The 23,168-nt window shown below is 37.1% G+C and overlaps 1 protein-coding gene across 1 annotated transcript in view; it reads right to left on the bottom strand.

The window, feature by feature from the left end:
* Positions 1 to 364: 364 nt before the first annotated feature.
* Positions 365 to 23,168, bottom strand: part of GC (GC vitamin D binding protein) — a 33,111-nt gene continuing 10,307 nt past the window's right edge. Inside the window, exons 2-13 of the mRNA XM_080796428.1 lie at positions 22,357 to 22,426; positions 21,646 to 21,778; positions 18,103 to 18,314; positions 16,815 to 16,947; positions 16,458 to 16,552; positions 12,829 to 12,958; positions 11,529 to 11,731; positions 10,646 to 10,775; positions 10,087 to 10,184; positions 8,108 to 8,240; positions 2,803 to 2,857; positions 365 to 531 (exon numbers count right to left, since the gene is read on the bottom strand). Of these exons, the coding sequence (XP_080652554.1) occupies positions 2,828 to 2,857; positions 8,108 to 8,240; positions 10,087 to 10,184; positions 10,646 to 10,775; positions 11,529 to 11,731; positions 12,829 to 12,958; positions 16,458 to 16,552; positions 16,815 to 16,947; positions 18,103 to 18,314; positions 21,646 to 21,778; positions 22,357 to 22,426 (1,367 nt within the window). The 3' untranslated portion in view covers positions 365 to 531; positions 2,803 to 2,827. The remainder of the gene's footprint in view (positions 532 to 2,802; positions 2,858 to 8,107; positions 8,241 to 10,086; positions 10,185 to 10,645; positions 10,776 to 11,528; positions 11,732 to 12,828; positions 12,959 to 16,457; positions 16,553 to 16,814; positions 16,948 to 18,102; positions 18,315 to 21,645; positions 21,779 to 22,356; positions 22,427 to 23,168) is intronic.

The raw sequence follows: 23,168 nt of genomic DNA on the forward strand, positions 1-23,168 counted from the left end.
GAGATTTTTATGCAAGGCAGATGTTACCTACTTAATGCCACACAACCTGTAGCTGAGAGCACAAATGGGTTCTCAGGAAGGCGATGGTGGTTCTTTAAGTGAGCTATCCCAGGCTATTTATGATAGAAGTCTGGCTAACTTTTCCTTAATGGTACCTATTAAACCTGAGAAGCAATCAAGAAAGGGAGCTTAGTGTGCTGGGAATTTGAAAGTGGATACTTAATGTTGTGACTCTTCTAGAAAGACAGCAGAGAGCTAGAAGAAAGCAGGTGCTCATGAGGTTGGGGCTGCCTATCACAGCATCTTTGTGAAAATCATAGGGACAGAGCTGAAGATCAACACTGTAATATTATCCTCGGTAACATTTATGGTCTGCATTATATTTATTTTCATAGCAAATTATCAAACTTATCATTGTATAAAGGTATTGTAGCTGATAAAAAGCAGGGAGTATCCTACTGGTCTCCCCAGGAGCTCTGGTTTTGCTTAGGTTAGGCCATCAGATGTTCCCAGGTGATTTCAAAACCAGATCTATAAGAATAATGAAAATAACTGTTAGAAAGACAGCTAATGGGCAACAATCATAATACTGCTTAGTAGATGTTTATAAGGTCCGGTTATTTTTATGTTTAAAGAGAAACCTGTCTAGCATGACACATATATCCACCATGACCCAATTCATGGGTCCAGACCAAAAATGTAAGAAATTCCCAAGACCTGTATAAAAGGCCATCACAGTTGTTATGTCAAGGTACATCGTAGCTTTTCTTTTTTTCTTTGAATTAATGTTGTATGTAATTTTGTGCTTGGAGAATGAATGTTTACAGCCAAAACAAAAAAATGCAGCAACCAATAGCACATGAGCCTTCCTAGTCATGGGATTGAGAGAGTAGTTTTTTTATAAAACACTTAGTGTAAGTTTTTATCAAATCCCCCTCTACTTTGTAATGGGGCAAATATGTCCCCTCTACCCCTTGGTTACCAAACCTGCTGAGATGTGGCAGCAGAGTTATACCATAGTTCAATTTGTACAGTGCAAGGGATTCCATCTTTCATTGTCCTGAGTTTATGCCTTTGAGGAAGAGGCAGGAGAGACAGGAGACTCATGCTTTCCTCATGGGTTTCTCTCAAGGTGTAAGCACCTGGCTGTGGTGAGTGTGATTCTGGTGGTGTTTTCTATTCAACTTGAATCTGTGATGGGAGCCGATTCCTTTATCTGTCAGCAACACAGGGAACACTATTTCCAAAGCTGAAGGAAAAAAAAAAGCTAACTGGCCTCATGGGATTTCATAGGAACCTGTAATTCTCTCTCTAGTGAGGTATGCCACAATGAATTTTGGGGCTTGAAGAAAGAAAGTGATCAAGGGGACCAATAACGGTCAAGAGGACAACTCCGGTTTATCATATGATATTAGTTAAGAATGAAGTTGTGTCGCACTGTTGGCTGGAAGACTGGGATCGTAGGGGTACTTAAGGATGAGAACCCCTGAGGTCAAGGCTTCAGCTCTTCATCTGATGAAATACAGATGATACGATACAGATTGATGAAATACAGATAACTCAACATCTCTCACTAAGATAGAGTGCATAGCCAGCTGCAGTTGGTTTAATGGTTTTAGGAGCTGCTTCACACGGAACAGTAGGTGTCCCTTCTGCCATGGGAGAGTTGACATGTTCTTGTAAGAGAAAACTCAGAAGAATATGAATCTATTCCAGAGCAATTTTAAATACGAGAAGACTGATCTATCTGGGGGAAACCCATTTGAGTTTAGGTTCATGTTATCTGTAGTTGAAGCAGCAGCAGCAACTTTGCGGGTAGGACTGCCATTTCCTAGGTATTTTCCATACATTCCTTCCCCTTCATCATTATAACAATGCTGAGAGCTAGATACTGTAATGCTTTTTTCACACAAAAAAACCAACTGAGCTTTAGGGAGTATAATAACTTGCTAACAAAGATAGATAGTTGGAGGGGGGATTCTAACGTAGAGTGGGTAATTTCAAGAGTTTCTGTGACCATCCTCATTATCCTGCCTCTCAGGATGTTAATTTTCTTTTTTACTGTTTTATATTCAATGAGTTTATATTGGATGTGATGGAATGATTTGATTTCCTTAGTCAATGGTCTTTGCTTCCATATCATTTTGAGGAATGTTGTCAATAAATCAGCAAAATAACAATCTTATAACATTAAAAAGCCTCTGTTCAATGAAGGTCTGAAATGAACCGAAATGATTTTCATCATTTTTAATCTCAAAAGTAATATCTTTAAAATGAGTGCAATTAAATCTGGAGAGTTGAGGTCAACTTCAGTTTACAGTGTGAGGTTCTATTTTACGCTCTTAACATCATCATGTATTTTTTTTATGGGTGAAAGTGTAATATCTAAAATAAGTAAGTGATAGTACTTTAAACATGTTGATTTAATTTGAAAAATGCCTCTTTCCTTCTAAGAACCCTGTTCTATTTAAGACTTGATGGATTCTGACTTTAAACTGAGTCTTTAAACTTGGAATGCATCAAAGTTGCTGAAATGATCTCCATGTTGTCATTATCTTAGATGATGTAATGGGTACAGTACCAAGCTGGGGACCTAGATTCTAGGCCTAAATGGGTCAGAAGTTGGTTGTGTATGTGTGTATGAGCTCCTTAACTTTTCCATATGCTTAATGTTTTCACTGTAAGATGAATTTGAATAGATGATAGTTAGCAAGGAGACTATTCAAATTGTTCTCGGATTTTTAAAGTACATATCTGGGACTTTAAAAACTATACTTACTTGCCTTTAAAAACTATACTTACCTAAGACCACACACATGCATCAGGACTATAGGATGTTTTTCATTTCAACATCAATCTGAAATGAAAAAACGTTATCTAAGTCATAAAGTATCTCGTAAACTGTTGCAGAAGGTATACACAAATTTGAACCTTGCTTGGGGGAAAAGATTCTTGTCAAAAGTAGCTTTATATTAAATTTTTTATTAGTCATCATTCACATTTATTTAGTTTATACCGTCCTTGTCCTTAGAATTTACAGTGCTCCAGGAAAAACAGACAAGAAAGAAATGACCGTAGTTACTAAGGGCCAGTTACTGGGTGTGCATAGAATGGTAAGGGCTAGCAGAAGAGCTTGAGTGCCAGGGAAGGATTCCCAAAGGAGACAGGTGAGGTCTAAATTGAATCCTGAGACTTGATGAAAGATTTAGCCAGGTTGGAGTGAGCATCAGGCAGTCTGGGATGAGTCATTATGTGCAAAATCCTTGAGGTAAGAGCAACCTGAATGTACTTGAAAAACTGCAAGTAGTCCAGGAAGGAAAAAAAAAAAAAAGGCAGGAGGAACGAGAAGTAATGGTAGGTCCAATTGGAAAAGAAGTCAAGGGTCCAAACTCTCTATTACAAAAACAAAACTTAAGATGCAATGCAGATAGAGGAATGTGCTAACTATTTTGTATTTTAAAAAGGTTATTTTAACTTCTGTATAGAGATGAGGTTCAGTGTGAAGCATGGAAGGTGGTGGGACTGGAGACAGGAGACCAACTGGGACATTGTAATTCAGGCAAAAGTTTGCCTAAATTTAAGTACCAATAATGTAGAAGTGGGGAGGTAGAGATAACTGATGTGTTAGAATTGATGGGATTTGGTATTTGGACATATATTAAAAAAAAGATGATGTCAAGGTCACTTGTTAACTTAGACAATGAGTAAATGGTGGTGATACTCATAACCTTAGGAAACACAAAAGGGGGTTTTTAAGGGGAAGATTTTGGACATGTTGAAATTAATGAAACACTTTTTTAGTCTGGTTCAGAAGTGCCTTTTGTCATTCTTCTAGTGGCTGTGCCGAGTATATTGAGAAAGGTCGATAGAGGTGGGTCCCCGGGTATAAATGACTTGGAGTCAATGTAGTAGATAGGCAGTATTTTTAAGGAAAAATCTGTTAAGCAAATGTAGGGCAAGGAGATTTAATAAGCTATATCCCAAATATTATAGGAAGATGGGACAGATATTGACACCAAGCATTGAGAATCAAAACAAATGCTGTTCTAACATGAAGTCCCGGAGGCCAGCTCATTAATCTAGCTGTGAGATTAGTGTAGAAAACCATCTAAAGGGCTAAGACAGGGACGCCTGAGTGGCTCGGTGGGTTGGAGCCTCTGCCTTCGGCTCGGGTCATTGTCCCAGGGTCCTGGGATCGAGCCCCTCATCGGGCTCTCTGCTCAGCGGGGAGCCTGCTTCCGCCTCTCTCTATCTGCCTGCCTCTCTGCCTCCTTGTGATCTCTGTCTGTCAAATAAATAAATAAAATCTTTAAAAAAAGATAAAGGGCTAAGACAAACAGCAGAGGGTCTCCTCTCCCGGCGATCCAGACAATCACATGTGTGTGAGAGCCTCTGTTCCATTTGTCTCCCTCTTCTCTAGCAATTACTGAAAGATTGGCTCTTCGGCAGCAGCACTGCTCTACATTAACTGGATATGAAGCAAGAAAATCATTATAAGCCTGCCTTTTCATCATCGTAATTGAAAATACAACATTTCTAAGTGGCAATGTGTTATAATAAAAAATCTGAATGCAACTCAAGAAAAGAAAAGCAACAGACTTGAAGGAAGCATGTGTTGTGTGCCATTGTTCAGTTTGTCTTGTATGATGTCAAAAAGGAAAGTGTGTCTATGGATAAACAGATAACAAAAACTGCTTTTTGACAAAATGTAAAAATATAAATACTTAGTCCTTTTAGTAATTGAGACTCTCAGCAAAATCTGCTGGTAACAAATTCTAGGTGAAGTAATTTTATTTTTCTGGGATAAGGAAACCTAATTCAGTTGTTGTAGGTTGGTAGGGTTGGAAGGGACTGCTTAGCTGTTTTATGCTAAGCGTTTTAATGCTGAAAATGACCAAAATATTCTAGCAACCCAACTCCTCCAATTTTTGTTTAGAATTTCACTTGGCTTGCATTTTCATGAAAGATGAACATAATCTATTTCTCAGCAGAATTTAAAGAACAGGCTTTTATTCTTCATCTGGAGTTCTAACTTTATAAATGGCTACAAACAAGATTGACTAATAGGTTTGGTTCTAGGGGTGAATGTACAAATTAGAAGAGAAATCAGGATCTCCTAGGATATTAAGCAGAAAAACAAGGTGATGTAGCTCAGTTTGGCAAACTAATTAGGACTTTGTTAGGTGCTATACAGCCAGAAACAAATAAAACATCACTAAATTATTAGTACTCAGAGCACAAACTTGCCTAAATTTTAAGTTTTAAATTTTAAATTCCAGCCGTGTGATTAGTTTCAGGTATATGACATAGTGATTCAGCATTCCCTACATCACCCAGTACTCATTATATAATGCTCCTTAATCCCCATCACCTGTTTAACCATGCCCCTACCCCTTTCCCTTCTCATGATCATCAGTTTTTTTTTCTAGAGTTCAGGGTTTGTTTCTTGATTTTTTTCCCCTTTGCTCATATGTTTTATTTCTTAAAATTCAACATAGGAGGGAAATAATATGGTACTTGTCCTTCTCTGATTGACTTATTTCACTTTGAATAATACTCTGCAGCTCCAACATGTTGAAAATGGCAATATTTCATTTTTTATGGCTCAGTAATATTCCATTGTGTGTATATATTACCACCTCTTCTTTATCCGTTCATTAATAGATGGATACTTGGGCTATGCCCCTTCGAATCAGTATTTTTTGTATCCTTTGAGTAATTACCTAGTAGTATAGTTACTGGGTTATAGACCAGTTCTATTTTTAACCTTTTAGAAAACTCCATATTGTTTTTCAGAGTGGCTGTACCAGTTTGCATCCCCACCAACAGTGTAAGAAGGTTTCCCTTTCTTCGCATCCTCGCCAACACATGTTGTTTCTTGTGTTGTTAATGTTAACCATTTTGACAGGTGTGAGGTGGTATCTTCTTGGAGTTTTGATTTGTATTTCCCTGATATTCGGTGATGTTGAGCATCTTTTCATATGTCTGTTGGCCATCCATATGGCTTCTTGGGTAGAAGACATGAAAAGACATTTATTCAATTTTTTAATTGGATTATTCAGTTTTTGGGTGGTGTCTTATAAGTTATTTATATATTTGGGGAGGCCAATGCCTTATCCATCAGGCCACTGGGACTTCTAGTTATTTACATATTTTGGATACTAACCCTTTATCAGATATATCATTTAAGACTTGACTAACTTTTAAAAAGCCATTTTAAGTGTAAAAAATTATACTTATGTACATATAACTATTCTCATTGTGCTCTAATAGAATATTAGAAACAGAAAAATGGTAGAATAATAAGATGAAACTAAGCTTTTGTCATTTTCATGGTTTAAATGAAGATCTTCAAGAATTTACACAAGTTTATCCAACTTATAGAAGAGGACTTCTAACTGACATTAAATTATTAGCCTAAATATTGACTTACACAATAGTTAAATTCTTTTCATGTAAAAACACAAAAATATTGGGTCAATAATGGATCATAAAGGATGTTTCCGCAACACATGACAAAATAAACCATAGTAAAAGCAGTCCAATCTCAACAGCCATGGCCAGAGTAAGAAAAGGATATAATTTAATATCATAAGCAGAAAGATGTGAGCAAAGGAAGAAAATATTTTTTTAAAATATGTTCTTTTTTTAAAATACTTTTTAATTTATTTATTTGACAGAGACAGAGATCACAAGTAGGCAGAAAGGCAGGCAGGCAGAGAGGGGGGAAGCTGGCTCCCCGCTGAGCAGAGAGCCTGATGTGGGGCTCAATCCCAGGACCCTGAGATCATGACCTGAGTCGAAGGCAGCGGCTTAACCCACTGAGCCACCCAGGCTCAGAGTTGTTCTTAACCCAGCCTCTCTATTCCAGAAGTGGAATTGGTGAGACAACACAGTTCTTGGAATTATTACTAATACCTCCAAATTCACAGTAAAGTGAATGAAATGTTGTCTTTTTGACTCTTCTAAATAATTAATGAGTGCTGGGGAGTAACAGGTCAAATGGAAGATGCAGATGGGTTTACTGTATCTGAAAAAGGCCAACAGAAACTCTCCCCATGGAATGGGATAGATACAAGCTGACTTGGTAGAAGACATCCTAGCTTAAAACATTTAACAAAATCTCAGAGAATGACCAGACCTACTGGCAGGGAACCCATATGGCCTACACTGGGCTCTCCTCCCCTCCTTTGTAGGTTCAGTCTGCATAAAGGTAGAACACTAAGTACTTGCCTCACACTGTCTTATAGGAGAAAACCGGCAGTCTCAGATGTAGTGGAAAGGATACACTAACAGACTACAGAAAAAAGGGCTTGCTGGAAATGCCTGTTATGCACAAGGTGAAAAAATAAATGACCTGGCATCTATGCAAATTTCATTTAAGGGACAGAAGGAAAGTTAGGAGGGGAATAGGGGAAAGGGAATGGAGGAAGAAGGGGATTAACATTTACATTTAAAGAAAAGTGAACACAAGAACTAGTGGGAGTGGGGAGGTAACTGGAAGATGTGTGACTTTTGATTTCTTTAGCTTTTAAAGTTTGGAAGCGAATCAATGGTGTCTAAAATTTTATTTTTTTGTAATTAAAGATGACTCCATTTTAACTTTTAGAACCTCTTACTCTAAAGAAACATTAGTGACCATTAATTTTCAGTTGCATTTTTTCTTAAAATTAAATATTTTGATTAAGAGATAAGGTTTGTGATCCAGGTTTCTAAAAGTATTTCTATCTACTGATACCCATACGCATGTACACATATGAAGTAAAATTCACAAATATTTACATTTACTGTGTGAGATGGACTCTTTCTACCACGTTTTTTTTAGTCTTAAAAAGCTGTTAATATGTTATAACCTTCAGTTTGAAAAACACTGCAGTATACCTTGTTAACATAAGGGTTTATGAATATAGGCAAAAAGTTTTCAACTGCCTCAATTTGCTTTTAAATTAGCATAACAAGGAAACAGTAATTGTTTTGTCTTTCTCATGAAAGTGTCAGGAAAAGTCTGCCACATAATGGCATTTCAGTAATAGAGGAGTTAGTAAATCTGAGTATAGAAGTTCTTAAAATACTGTGCAGTGCTAAATAGAAGATTAAATTTTCTTACCTCTGAATCACAGTAGAGTGGAGGTGAGTTTATGGAACAGCACTTGGAGGCAAAGTCTGAGCGCTTGTCAATCAGCCCTTGGAGTTCCACAGCGCTGGCGTCGGGCAATTGTGCTTTTAGTTGCTCTGCTAGTCTGAAAGACCATGTGTATGTAAGGTTTTATTAGACGTATTTTATAAACCTTTCTGATGCAAGATGACTACTCGCTTCAGGTCTCTTACAATAAAAAAAAAAAAAAGTGGAAATAGTGCTTAAATTTCAGATCTGTGGAGTGATTTTTGGCAACTCAATTCGAGGTTAGGAAGTGAATCTCCATCTCTTTTAAGATCCTAGAAGTAAACTTACAATTCTTTGCTGGATTTGAATTCCTGTCTTTCCCCTTTCACTTGCTCAAGTATATTACCATGGCTCCTTCCTCTCCTATTCTTCCTGACTTTTCATCTTCTCCCCAGGGCTAGTTTTCAAGCTCCTTAAAGAGTGTTTTCATCATGGGACTTTATGCCACCTTAATACTTTTTCTATTCTCTGTTTTATACAATTTCCCCTTCCATGTGCCTACTTCTCAACTGGCTGTGTTGGAGAAACACAAAGAAGGTCAGAAACTTTGACTCTTGTTAGCTCTACTATCACTTAACTTTCCATCTAGCTTCCAAGATGGTGCTAGGACTTGAGTTCTCAGGGTTGTCTGTAATAATCTTGGTATCTCTTGACTCTTCTAATGGGTAATTCAGCCTGGTTTTATGACCTTCTCCAGGACCTACTTGCCAGCCTAGCTGTGGGCAATGGGAGGTGGTAGAAACCCAAAATTGTCTAGTTGAGGCAAGGTGGGTGCTGGGAAAGGACAAGAGGATAAGGGGGCTAGTTGACTCATAAAAACGTTACTGAAAGTAGTCGGTCCCAAGTTGGAAGAGGAGGCAAGTCAGACCAGAAGGAGCTCAGAGAATAGAGAAAGAAAAAGTGTGGATGTGTGTGTGTGTGTGTGTGTGTGTACCCTTGTGCAGGATTTCAAATACCTGGATGCAGTTGTCTCAGTCTTTGATTTCATAACCCCAAATGTCAGTTCTATTCTGTTGTTATTTTTAATATATTTAATATATTTTAATATATTGAGATTATATAAATTGTTAGTTGCCCAGTGTAACACTGGAGTACAAAACTTGTATTACCTATTTAATGTTATTCTATACTATTTTCTGACAATTGAGAAATAAGTATTTTGAACTTAAGATTTTCACAATTTTTCATTTTCTTTTAGAGCTCTGCTAAAGCAGGCTTCATGGGGGTCATTGAAGGAGGTGACCTACTTTCGGGATTCTTATGTCTTTTTGTGGAGCTCTGTTTGTGCTTGCTTTAGGCCTGTGTTGATCGAGATGATTTGAAATGGATCTAAGAAACCTATTTAATGAAGTTGGGAATGCCACGGATCTTTAGGAACCCAGTAAAATTCCTTTCACTACAGTGGTCTTTCTTCTCTTACTTGAGAAACAAGACTGTTGACTCACGTACAACATGACTGATGATTAGTTATTTTCAATTTGTAAAGAACACATGTCAGTCATGGGTGATACTACACTTGATGGAAAGTTTGTGTTATCTTGTCATACCCAATATACTGTAAAGTCAGGTAACCTTTTCTGGCAGTTTTCTAGTTCCTCAATTATGTGTGGGGACACCTACGTAAGCTTTAGGGCAAGAATGTTGATGAACTTTGGGCTAATTTGTTGTTTTTTTAATCAAGTTCCTGCGGATCTTATAATTCCTACTTCTGTGGCTGTGTTTCTAATTCACCTCTCACCTGAAGCACATGACTTTTTCCCCTCCCTGAAAAGGACTTCCTTTCTTCCTACATAGATACTAGATTCTACTTTTAAAACTCTTGATTGCACCTCTTCTTTATTTTAATCTTCAACTCTACTTTCAAATCACAATACCAAACTATTATTGACAAATGTGAAGAAAACAGCCAAAAAATCCCTTACTTTTTCTTATACTCAGTAAAAGTGTTTTCTGAATAATCTGCACATAGTTTTTGTCCCTTCTCAATGAAAGAAGATAACTCCTTTTTCAGTTGAGGGCCCTGTAAGAAAACAATTACATACAAAATTACTTGTCTTGAAGCATTGTTCTAGAAGACTTTAAATCAGAATTTTGTTTAATGTATAAGGATATGTGTTTATTATCGACATCAGCCATTGGCAGACATTTCTGCATAAGGCCAGATAGTAAATATTTTTGGTTTTGTAAGCTATATATAGTTTCTTTTGTAATTATTCACTCTGCCGATATGGCACAAAAGTAGCTATAAACTCTGTGTAAACAAGGAGTAAGGTTGTGTTGTAATGAAACTTTATGAACACTGAATCTTGAGTTTCACATTTTTGTCATAAAATTAAAATCAAACCATTTTAAAAGAGAAGACCATGCTTTGCTCACAGGCTGTACAAACATAGGCACTGGGTCAGATTTGGCCGGTGAGCTACAATTTTCCAACCCTTGACTTCTACCAAGGTTGCTAAAGAAAACGGTAGGGAGTGGTACCTGAGCATTCATACAGCCAGTAGCATCTTCAGAGTCACAGCATTCGGCAAGGCTTTTCAAGGTTGGCTCAAGTATTTTACTGAGGAATACTTCTGGAAGATGAGTTCTCCTGCTTAGTTCAAATGTATACCTGGCATGAGAGGAGAAGGACAGAATATTCTTTAACATGAGTAGATTGGTGTAGGTGTGTCATGTTTGAAATTGGACCTCTATTATGAAGGCTGATGACCTGGCTTCTGCATCTTAAGTAAAAATAAAAGATTTAGGTACAACCGACTCCAAATCAACAGGTTTGGGATTAAGAGTCTCATCAAAATGCAAATTATTAATAGTTGCTTTGGAGCTATTCAGCTTAGTTAATACTGAATTAAAGCTTTATGTGTGCTGCACATAGACACACACGCACACACACATATTCTATATAAACCTATCTATTTCAAATGCATATGGAACTAGCCTTTGCGTAACTATAATACAATGAACACTACATAAAGCATCAAGGAGGTACCTTGAATGGCTTTTCTGTGAAAGTAGATTTGTGCAAATCCTTCCATTGTCTTATTCCATTGCTCTCTTTGCATTTGTGAAAATATTTAGACAAATATAAATTAGTCTAAAGTTAGTCTGAATTCTCCGCTCTAATATTGGTAATTTTCTGACCCGTTAATCAATCCTATTTGTGAACAATTTCTATGCCATGGATGTGCACATACTCATAGTTTATGCAGCTCATGGTCTGTGCAACATACGGCATATTTTAGTTCTTTGTTGGATGAAAAGAGACGAATGGGAAGGAATGGTAAACCTTTAATTTCTTTGTCATTTAATGCTAGTGAATATCAATACTGTCAAGAAAAATATTACTCTGATCAGCTCTACTTACTGATCTATGGCTTTGGTGTTCCCTTTATCACATACGTCTGAATTTGTGGGCAACTCAATGGCTGGCAGCTCTGGTGTTGGAGCGGCGGGCATGAAGTAAGTGCACACAAACACGTCCATGGGCGTTTTTTCTAGACAGCAGTCCTTAAACTTAGAATCCTTTGTGGATAAGTTGTCACAGATTTTTACTGTGTATTCAGGCAGCTAAAAAAGCAATTGTGAGTTTGTGCACTGTTAGTTTCCTGGTTGGCCTCATTAAAAATAAGGAAGGGTTAGGGAAACTTACAAACCCTGGCGTGGTATATAGGAAAGGTTCTAAGTCAGGTTATAGAAAAACACCTATTAACCCAGATCTGTTTTCTTGGTGGAAAAAGACCAGGTAATACTACATACCTATTTCTAAAGAGGTCCACAGACTTCGAGTAACCTTTATATAAGCAACTCTTCAAATTCATATCCACTTGGAAGGATTATATAAATGAGAAATGGTGGGAAAAGAAAACTGACACAGTTTATAACAGGTATAAACATGAACAGTTTCCAATAATCTAATGGTTGCAATATTATTCAGTAGAACTTAATGATGAAGTGATCTGAATCTATACTGTCCAATACTATTGAGCATTTGAAATGCAGCAAGTGGTACACCTGGCTGGCTCAGTTGGTAGGGCATGCGGCTCTTGATCTCAGGGTCAAGAATTCCAGCCTCATTCTGGGTGTAGAGATTACCTAAATTTTAAAAAGAATTTTTATTTTTATTCATTTATTTTTAAAAGATTATACTTACTTCTTTGACAGAACGTGAGGGAACAGCAAGAGAGGGAACCCAAGCAGGGGGGTTGGGAGAGGGGGAAGCAGTCCTCCTGCCAAGCAGGGAGCCTGATCCCTGGGAATATGACCTGAGCTGAAGGCAGATGCCTAACGACTGAGCCACCCAGGCTCCCCTAAAAAGAAATTTTTAACTATATGGCTAGTGTTACCTAGGGACTGAAGTTTAAATACTAAGTTTTAGAAATCATAATTAAGTTAAATAACTTGTTTAATTATAATTCAACTGAATTGGGCTGTGCAGGTAGAGTAAGATCTCAGGAGTTAGATGGTCTTGTCCTTGTGTGTGGACTTTGCTTCTTACTAGTTGTAAAACCTCAAATCATTCATCCTGGTTAAACTTGTTTCCTTATCTAAAGAATGGAGTTAACAATACACTTAAATTTCATAAGGATTCATTGAGTGGATGTATGCGAGAAGCAACCTCGAGTGCCTACCATTCAGTACATGGTCAATGATGAGGCTTCTCTTACCTCCTTGGCCATGCAGTCCTCAGAGGTAGACTCACAGCACTTGGAGAGGACCGTGTTGATCTCTTCAGCGAGTGGCAAGACATCTTCCAGTTCAGCAGTTGGCACTTTCTGGGCTAATTTTATGAGATGGCTAAACAGTTAAAAATGAATTGTTAGCTTACCCGCATTCTGTTTTCTTGGTTTCATTAAGAACCTACGCTCTGGAGGAATAATGCCATAGTTTCAACTCTTTGCCCTCAATAGCTGCACGGAACCCATCTGTTATGTGAGTGATGGATCCCATGGGCTAGAGCCACTATTCAAAATTCAGTCATCCCTAAGGCATCCTATTTTAAGCCTGATATGCAGCTTTTCTTCTTGCCAGATTTACCTACTCAAAGCATGCCTTTAAAATGTTAGATCTAAAAGAGCAATAAAGCACTAATGTGCCTGTTCATAAGGCCAATGTCCTATTTTTGTGGCCCCTCCTTGTACTTCTAAAAATGGCTTATAAATGCATTTAGAAACCACAGTTTAGAAAAAAAAAAAAAGACCTATAGCCCTAGGCCACAGAATTAATAAATGTTGATATTTTGGTGTATAACCCTGGAGCATTTTATAAGGTTTATCAAGTATTAAGTATTTCATAAGGGATTACACTCTGCCAAACTATTTATACATTTTCATTCTTCACTTAATATACTAGAAATATTTTCTGTATTAAGTATTCTTTTTAAACTGTAGTAAAACACAAAACTTTAAGTTTGCCATCTTAACTATTAGTGTATAGTTCAGTAGTGTTAAAATTATTTACTGTAAGTAAATAGCTGTAAATATAACAGATCCCTAGAATCTTTTCATCTTGCTAAACCGAAGCTGCATGCCCATTAAATCCTGATAGCCTCTACTCCAGTCTTTTGGGAGCTACCTTCTTTCTTTGTTTCTATGATTTTTCACTACTTTAGATACTACACAGAAGTGGAGTCTTCTGTGACTGCTTATTTTACTTAGCATAATGTCACTTAGCATTCATCCCTGTCGTAGCATGTGACAGGATTTTTTCAAGGCCGCATAATATTCCATTCTATGTATATTCTATATTTGCTTTATTCATCTATCAATAGATATTTGGATTTCTTCTACCTCTTGGCTATTGTGAATAATGCTTCAATGAACATGGGTGTGAAAATATCTCTTTGAGATACCACTTTGAAAACAAAATTGAGATTGCTGAATCGTAGGGTTCTATTTTTAAATTTTTGAGCAAACTCCATACGGTTTTTCATAATTGCTAAATGATTTTTCATTTCCATTAATAGTGCACAAGAATTTCAATTTCTCCATATTCTTGCCAACAGTCATTTTCTGTTTTGGTAGTGGCCATCTTAATGGGTGCGAAGTGACCTCTCTTTGTGGTTTTGGTTTGCATTTCTCTTATAATTAGTGATGCTGAGTATCTTTTCATATGCTTGTTTGCCTTTTATATACCTCTTGGATAATTGTTTAAACAACATGATGAAACAGAATTGAATACTTTCTTATTGAGTTATGGCAGCCCCTTACATTCTGGATATTAAACTCTTGTTAGGTATACTTGCAAATATTTTCTCATTCTGCAGGTTGTCTTTTTACACACAGAAGTTTAAGTTTGATGTAATCTTATTTTTCTATCTTTGATTTTGTTGTCTAGTCTTGGTCATTTGTAAGAAATCATTGTCAAATATAGTGTTCTGAGGCTTTCCCTTTTGTTCTAAGAGTTTTCTAGTCTTAGACCTCATGTTTACATTTAATCATGTTTTGAGTTTTATTATGTGTATATAATTTTATTATGTGTATAATTTTATTATGTGGATAAGGGTTCAATTTCATTCTTCAGCATGTTGATATCCAATTCTCCCAACACCATTTGTTGAAGAGATTGTCCCTTCCGCATGGTATAGTCCCAGCACCTTTGTTGAAATTCATTTGGCCAAATATGTAAGAGTGTATTTCTGAGCTCTCTGTTCCATTAGTTCGTGTATTTTTTAAATGCCAGCCCCATAGCATCTTGATTATTATTGCTGTATAGTGTGTTTTGAAATCCTAAAGTCTGAAGCCTCCAACTTCGTTTTCCTTTTTTGGAGATTGTTAGGACTATATAGAGTCCCTTGACATTGCGTATGAATTTTAGGATTTTTTTTCTATTGCTGTAAAAATGTTATAGGGTATCCCTAGTGATTGCACTAGATCTGTACCTTGCTTTGAATATTATGAGCATTTTAACAATATTCTTCCATTCAATGAGCATGGAATCTCTTTCCATTTATCTGTATCTCCTTCAGCTTCTTTTGTCAGTATTTAATAGTTTTCATTAAATATCTTTTTACAATAGCATTATAGCAAGCCATATAGCATTCTCATGTGGAAATACTATAACTAAGAGTCTTCCTAATTTCCCTAAAATGGAGAATCTTCTAATTATTTCGTATTTAAAAAGAAATGGTACAGCAATATATCAGCTAAATCTTTGTTCACATTCAATACTATTTCCCTGGGATAAATTCCCGGACACTAGTGCAAGTATAAGTTAATGATTAAGACAGATATACATTTTATAGGAGGTTTTGTATTATAAACCTTTATGTTCTATTTGCCAAATACACCAACTTAATTCAAAAGGAAAACTAGAGGGAAGATCTAGGGAAAATGCCATTTAGTATTTGCATATTTCTATTGAAAGATTATTTTAAAAGAACTTAAGAAAGTAGTTTCTATCACCACTAGAGAACCTTAGGATCTGATGCCAGCACAAAATAGGTTTTTGGTTTTTTTTTTCATTACCATGAGAGGAAAAAAAGCTTGTGGATCAGAGTGAAAAGAATTAGAGACTATAGATACTGGAGAGAGAAATCTGCAAAGTCTAGAGGTCTGATCTGTGTTAACACAGAAACTGTCAAAGTTAAAATATAGTGTTAACAGTAGCCACACAATCAAAGTGAAGGTTACAAATAAAATAAGAATATATTCCCAAAGCTTAAGAGATACACATTATATATACCACAAAACTTCATAGAACAAATAAGAATTTAGGAAGTCTCATGCCAAGGGAAAAAAATAGGCAAAGGAAGTAACAGGTGATGAACAAAGGAAATTTTTTTGTTTTTGTTTTTGTGATACGTACTAACATGAATACTGAAGAAACAGTTTCTAGTGGTCTACCGGTTTTCCCATCTATATGTGGAAATGTTGATTAAAAGCAAATCTCATGTTTTAAAACATAGCCTTAATTATTCATATTTTATGTAGAGGAAAAGAACTAGATTGTATTTTTGTGAATGATCGGAGCATAAGACCAAGGTGTATATATTTCGGTATCTTTTTTTTTTTAAGATTATTTATTTATTTAATAGATAGATCACAAGTAGGCAGAGAGGCAGGCAGAGAGAGGAAGGGAAGCAGGCTCCCCGCTGAGCAGAGAGCCAGATGGGGGGCTCGATCCCAGGACCCTGGGATCATGACCTGAGCCGAAGGCAGAGGCTTTAACCCACTGAGCCACCCAGGCACCCCCCAAGGTGTATATATTTCATTAAAAATATTTTCTCAGAGCATTCTAATGTTACGGATACTGTAGAAGCAAATGGCTAAACGTACTGATGATGCTTAATCTTTACCTGAGCCTTGATTTCTCCTTCCCATAAGCAGCATATTGTGAGCAGACTCTATTTGACATGGTGGTGAGAAGTGATAAATGCTTCATCTGGAGTCTCTAGGAAAGAAGGGAGAGAATCCTATTAGATGGTTTAGATCCACTGAAAACAGTGTGCAGGAAGTTCTAAATTCTGACCAAAGAAACTTATTGATATTCCTTTCTAGAGGTAGTTATGTTTGTTTTTCCAGTGAACAACATGTAAAAGAGGCATTTTAGAAAGCTTTACTGATTCTAGAATCAGAACTTTCATTATTTAAGATGAATGGCATTAACAGAAGAAAAAAAATAGAACATAACTACATAATCAAATGATACCTACCTCTTTCAAAAAGCATACTGTTGGGTTTGGTGAGGTACAGCAAGACCCTACCATGGAGAGGTAGCTCTTGGTGTAACCGACTAAGAGCGATAGAGGGGCTTGTCCATAATTAATGGAATATTCGTACATAAATCTGTGGAGAGGGAAGTAAGATTGGTTAAAACATTTTGTGGGAAGCAGAATCTACATTTTCATAAGGCTTTTAATGGAGAAAAGGATTCATTACATTAGTTTAGCTTTATTATATAAAAAGCACTAAGGATTTAAAGAACAGGTTTTAATACTAGTCACTTTTAATCAGTATTTTCATTAATTTCTCAAATTTCCATGTGAATTACTTGAGAGGAAGAGCTATTTGTCTCTTTATGGTTAGTGTTTACCAGCTGCATGGCCCATGGTAATTGGTTATTAATGTTGATTGAACAAAATTAAAATGAGATACATTTACTTTTCATGATCTATCCCAGTTTACTATTCTTGATAATTGTTATGTGTAGGTTTGCTTATTTGCTGAAATCTAATTTTTAGAAACATAAGCCCTTAAGGGTCTATAGGATACTCTGAAATCTTGGGCAAAATCCTCTCTGAAATTTTCAGGGATGAGGCAGCCAATGGATTTTTTTTTTTTTTTTTTTATAAAATCATGACCTTAACTTCAAACTTCTAAAGCCAATTTGAATGACATTGCATTTGGCTTTTGTATATGTATTTTGCCATTATCATAAACAGAAGTGTATTGCTGTACACAGTTTAAATGTTTAATGTTCAGAAAAGCTTTTTTTTTTTAAATTCCTACATCCCTAGAAACAGTTGTGAACGTGACCTGCTATACCACATAAGTGAACATGTAACTTTGACCATCTCATTGTTTAATATTCATGCGTAGCCAGGTTGTATATTCTTATATTAGCCTTGGAAGATCACAAAAACTAACAAAAATGGGGGAAGCATCTATCTGATGGAGTATGTAAGGATCCCTCACATAAGGAGGATCCCAATAGCTGTCAAATATTTGAAAACATCACATAGAGAGGGAATCCAACTGATTCTGCTTCAGACAACAGAATCAAGTTTTGGAGTTTTAGAAAGTTGACTTCATCTCTGTCAGAGAAAGACATTTATAATAATTAACACTGATGGAGATGAGAAGTCTTGGGTAGGAGTCCAGTTCTTACTGGAAATTATCCAGGTTGCTATAGAAGAGGTGTTTGTATAGAAGGGGTTAGATTCGACACACTTCTGATATTTTACGCCCTGAGAACTTTCACTTAGGATAAAAGCAGCTTACTGCTCGGCGAAGTCTTTGGGATCTTTCCTGAATGTCTCACAGATTTCATCATTTGTTGGCTCCACGTAGGTAGGAAATTCTTGTGGCTGGTGCCTCAGGGTAGCCATGCAGAGTTTCCGTTCAAGGCCCTCTCTGGTACAGCACTCAGCAGTTCCTGGGTGTACTGGGAATGGAGAGTCCTTTTCGCAGGACCTAGCAGACAATGCTGAAGTCTAGAATGAGAGGAGGGAAACAAGTCAACTCCTGCATGGAAGATTCCAGGCTCTTAGTTCTCCATTCAATATGTCATCTTAGTCTTAAGTTTAAAAATTCTCATTAGTAACGAACCTTCCATGCCAAAAGTTTCATTGGATGTCTTGTCAACATGACAATTTGCAGGGTTATAGGCATATACAGGGTCTTGGGGTAATAAAGGACTCACTGGGATAAAAATAGAATCTTCATTAACAAGTGGACCGTGTTTGTAGCCATTAGAGGTTTTATCCTTTAGCTCCATGTTGCGCTAGGGAGATATTAAGGGAGGTCATTTGAAAAAGCTCCACTGGTGATTCTGATATGATCTCCCACCTACTTTCTGCTGCAAATACCCCAATGAGAAGAAGCACCTCCTTTTACTAAATGAGCAGTCTCTTAATTCTGGACTGTGTTAGTCTACATTTGTCGGCATTCTCTTACTCAGTGGTTCATGAGCCTGTTTTTGCATCCGCATCATTATGTATAAAATTAGATGTCTGGGGTGTACGATGTAGAAATTCTGATTCATTAAGTCAAAGGGGAGACCTAAGGAGCTGTTTCCCAAAGCCTCAAAGTTTATGCTTACATGCACAGCTTGAAAACCACCGGGGCAATTAACTTACTGCCTCCTCACTGGTGCACTGCCAGCGCGTGGGCAGGTGAAGCCCATGGGAAGGGCACCCCCAAAGCAACTGGGGCAGCAAAATGTTCTTCTTGGAAAGAATTTGATAATTGGAATAAATGTAGAATTGAAATTGTCCCCATATAAAAATTATCTGGGGATTTCCTTGGGGAAAAAGTGCCTTGACATCCTTATATTTATTCTAGAAGTTAGTTATTTTTTTAAAAAACAAAACTTCTAAAAGTTCTAAAGTTCTAAAACTTCTATAGGTTCTTTCCTATAAATGAAGGAAAGCGATATGATGAATTAGTTATGTAAACCAAACCTAAGCCTTTCCTCCTCTCCCACACCAACTTTGCATCAGACTCTCAGAACTTAGGAATTCCTAGGAACTCTTTTCTTTAATCCTTATCTCTCTTTTCAGTGAATTTCTCTTCCATTTCTTTCCCTAGAAAATATATATTTTTTAATTACCTCCTTGCAAAAAAAAAAAGTTTGAAAAGAGTCAACATGTTTTTAAAAATGCTTTGAACAAATAGAAGGTGTTTAAAAAAAGGCTGTACCATCTCTGTTTCGTTATGATCTGTCTCTATAAACCTGGAGATTTTCTGTGGTCAGGGGATCACTTAGCAAATATATATAAAATAAAATAAAAATGTGTTCTGTTAGTGATCATGGTTGGTAGTTAATTTTAAGGTGGTGCAGAAGGTCAGGCTGTAAGTGATGGATATTTATAGAGTTGGTGGTGGGAGAAAAAGATTAAAACTCTTAGAAGGTGCATAAGGTAAATGAAACAAGATGGGATCAGGAGGGATACAAGCCATAAGAGACTCTTAATCTCGCAGAACAAACCGAGGGTTGCTGGGGGAGAGGTGTCGGGAGAGGGTGGTGGGGTTATGGACATGGCAGGGGGTGTGCTGTGGTGAGTGCTGTGAAGTGTGTAAATCTGGCGATTCACAGACCTGTACCCCTGGGGCTAAAAATATATGTTTATAAAAAAATAAAAAAGAAAAAGAAAAAAAAAAAGAAGGTGCATAAGGGCCAGATGAAGAAATTAATGAGTGAGAATAATCATTGTGTAAGATATATTCTAATCAAATCTTTGGAGCATAGTTTCTGCAGGCTTGAAGAAGCAGATAATTGTCTGTATAGGCCTTTATCAAGATGTATCTAAATAACCTTTGCATGAGGCTTGATGACTGCATTAGTAGTTTGCTAGAAACACCTGTGGTTTCACCTTTTTCAACTCCTGTCTACATTTTTTTAAGTTATGTAATGTATCCAACTTTATTCACTTTGATTTCAAAAACAGAGGAAATTGAAAATCTTTTCCTCAATAAACGATATATAACAAAAATTTTAAAAAATATATTATCCTCTTCTATTTTTGTTAAGTAATACAAGCTTTTTCCAAACACACCCATATTACTAGAATTAATTAATCTTTTATTTAGAGCAAAAACTTTGTAGCCAGTCTACAAAACACTGAAGGTATGTGTTTATTTGCTCAGGTGTATTTTACATGTTGGCGCTGGATGCTTTGTATTTGGTCATTTTTTCATTGCTACTATACTGACCTCTTAAAATTTGAAGTTCTACATTTCCAAACTACATTCAATCTTGCATGTAACTTCTTTTTTTATTAACATATAATGTATTATTTGCTTCAGAGGTACAGGTCTGTGATTCATCAGTCTTACACAATTCACAGCACTCCCCATAGCACATACCCTCCCCAATGTCCATCCCCCAGCCACTCCATCCCTCCCACCCTCTTTCCCTCCGGCAACCCTCAGTTTGTTTCCTGAGATTAAGAGTCTCTTACAGTTTGTTTCCCACTCTGGTTTCATCTTTTTTTTTTTTTTTAAAGATTTTATTTATTTGAGAGAGAGAGAGAGGGAAAGAATGAGCGAGAGAGAGCATGAGAGGAGAGAGGTCAGTGGGAGAAGCAGACTCCCCACCAAGCAGGGAGCCTAATGTGGGACTCAGTCCCCGCACTCCAGGATCATGACCTGAGCAGAAGGCAGTTGCTTAACCAACTGAGCCACCCAGGCTCCCCACTGGTTTCATCTTGTTTCATTTTTTCCCTCACTTCCCTTATGATCCTGTCTTGTTTCTCAAATTCCTCATATCAGTGAGATCATATGATAATTGTCTTTCTCTGATTGACTTATTTTTCTTAGCATAATAGCCTCTAGTTCCATCCACATCATGACAAATGGCAAGATTTTGGTTTTTTTGATGGTTGCATAGCATTGAACCCTGTCACTTCAGCACTTTAACTTTTGCATACACACTTCAAGGGAGAATCTGGTACATGATTATAGGGCAACTTTTGAACCCCCAAATAATTTGAGGTGAAACCAAATTATTCTGGGGCATTTGGTACCAGGCTTAACATGATAGATGTATGCGTAGGAGTAGGCTTTTAAGAGAAACAATATATTATTACAGGAGGTACATGAATTAATATATGTCTCAGTTTTCTCATTTGAACCTTGTAGGACTGATGGGCAAACTGATTCATTACACTAGAATAAGTCTGGGCTCTGAGGGAAAGGGGCTTTATAAGTCTCTCAAACTTGGAGTAGGTGGAGTTGCTAAGATTTCTCGAAGATATGGAAGAAAAGCCTATCCTGGCTTCTTTCTCTGGGCCACCGTGGACATGGCCAGCCATGTGAACCTACCCTGCGGTCATAGCAGTCGGGGTCAGCCCCTTCGGCACAGCAGGTTTCTGTCAAGGAGACAACTTCTTTCACAAGGTGACTGATCTGTTCAAATGTGCCACTGGGAAACTTTCTGCTGTATAAGACCATTGATCTGAGGGAAAAAAGCCAATATATATAGAATTTTTAAAAATTTCACATTTGCACAAATTAAAACATGAAATTTGTTCAGTCTTTGACAAGCATATTGCACACCTTGATTAGTGAAAAGAAAAGGAGGTTGACTTTTAAAACTTAGTTTTTGTTCTAGGCAAATTTCTCTTGTAAAACGGAAGTTGAATTTGGGGTTTTATCTGAGCAGTCTCCTATTCTTTCCTCTCTCAAGCCTCCCTAGTAGGACCCATTCTGTATCTTGTCTTTGTTTGCCATGGTCCTTCTATATACTCTTCGCATTCTAATTTACCTGAGAAAACTGTGCTTGTTCTCTTAACTCTCAATAAACTTACTACTAACAAATTCTTAGACCCTAGTAACAATAATTCAACTGGAATCTTTGACTGTCCTCCACTGGCCTGATGTCCATGCCCACATTGAGCTTGGGTTCTATCCTTTTAAAATGAGCAGAGAGCAGTTCAGCATGCTGAGTGGAAGTTTCCTCAGATGTGGTTTCATTCAAGGTCAAGTAGATCAAGGTCCAGTAACCAAAAGCATGAGCAAACACCTCATACTTACAAGGATGCGAAATCATCTTTTCCCAGGTTGGCAAGTTCCTTGCAAACTTTATCCTTTTCATAATCTCGGCCTAGGAGTCAGAAATAGAAAGATCTATATCTTTTCCTTCTTGATGAATGCTACATTGTATGTATAAGTCTTCTACAGGATTCATCTAAGGTGAAAGCAACATTTTTCTCTCTATATAATTTCATTTTTGCTTGCCTTTTTAGCTATTTTCTTACAGATGAATTTTATGGCCTGCTATAAATGTGACAGACAGCAGAACAAAAATGCTAATACTGAAAGTAGAAAAGTCAAATGAGGTCAGAACCCGTGACATGGCAATCCTTCTCATAGGCCCCTTCTTTACAATAATGCTAAGATGGAAATTTTTAATCCTTCCCTTCTTTGTCTCCATGTCACCAAAGTGCTGAAAGAAATAATTTAAAAAAAAATGAAGAGTATGCCTACACACACACGTAGTGGAGAGCTAGCCCCACCTGATGCAGGACTTTAAAGGGTGTATGTGATCTGGTATTGCCACTGTAACTCCATTATCCACCTCCATATTCTATCCAAGAGTGCTAGGAATTCAGCTGAGGGGGAAAAATGGAAATTTGACCACTTTCTCAAAAAAAATAATTTGCCTGTGTGTTGGGTTTGGAGGAATGGGTGGAGAGAGCTTCCTCTCACTTCAAGCACAGCGAAAGACTTAAAGGAAAACACTCAGACCCTGATAGGTGACTCCCGGAGTTTGGGGAGTGATGACATTCCTCTAGAATGCTAGAGGAAGGGGCTGGTGAAGTGGCCTGGGACAACAAAGGAGATGG

The sequence above is a fragment of the Martes martes genome (genome assembly GCF_963455335.1).
Source record: "Martes martes genome assembly, chromosome: 2".
NCBI classification, from domain to species: Eukaryota; Metazoa; Chordata; class Mammalia; order Carnivora; family Mustelidae; genus Martes; species Martes martes.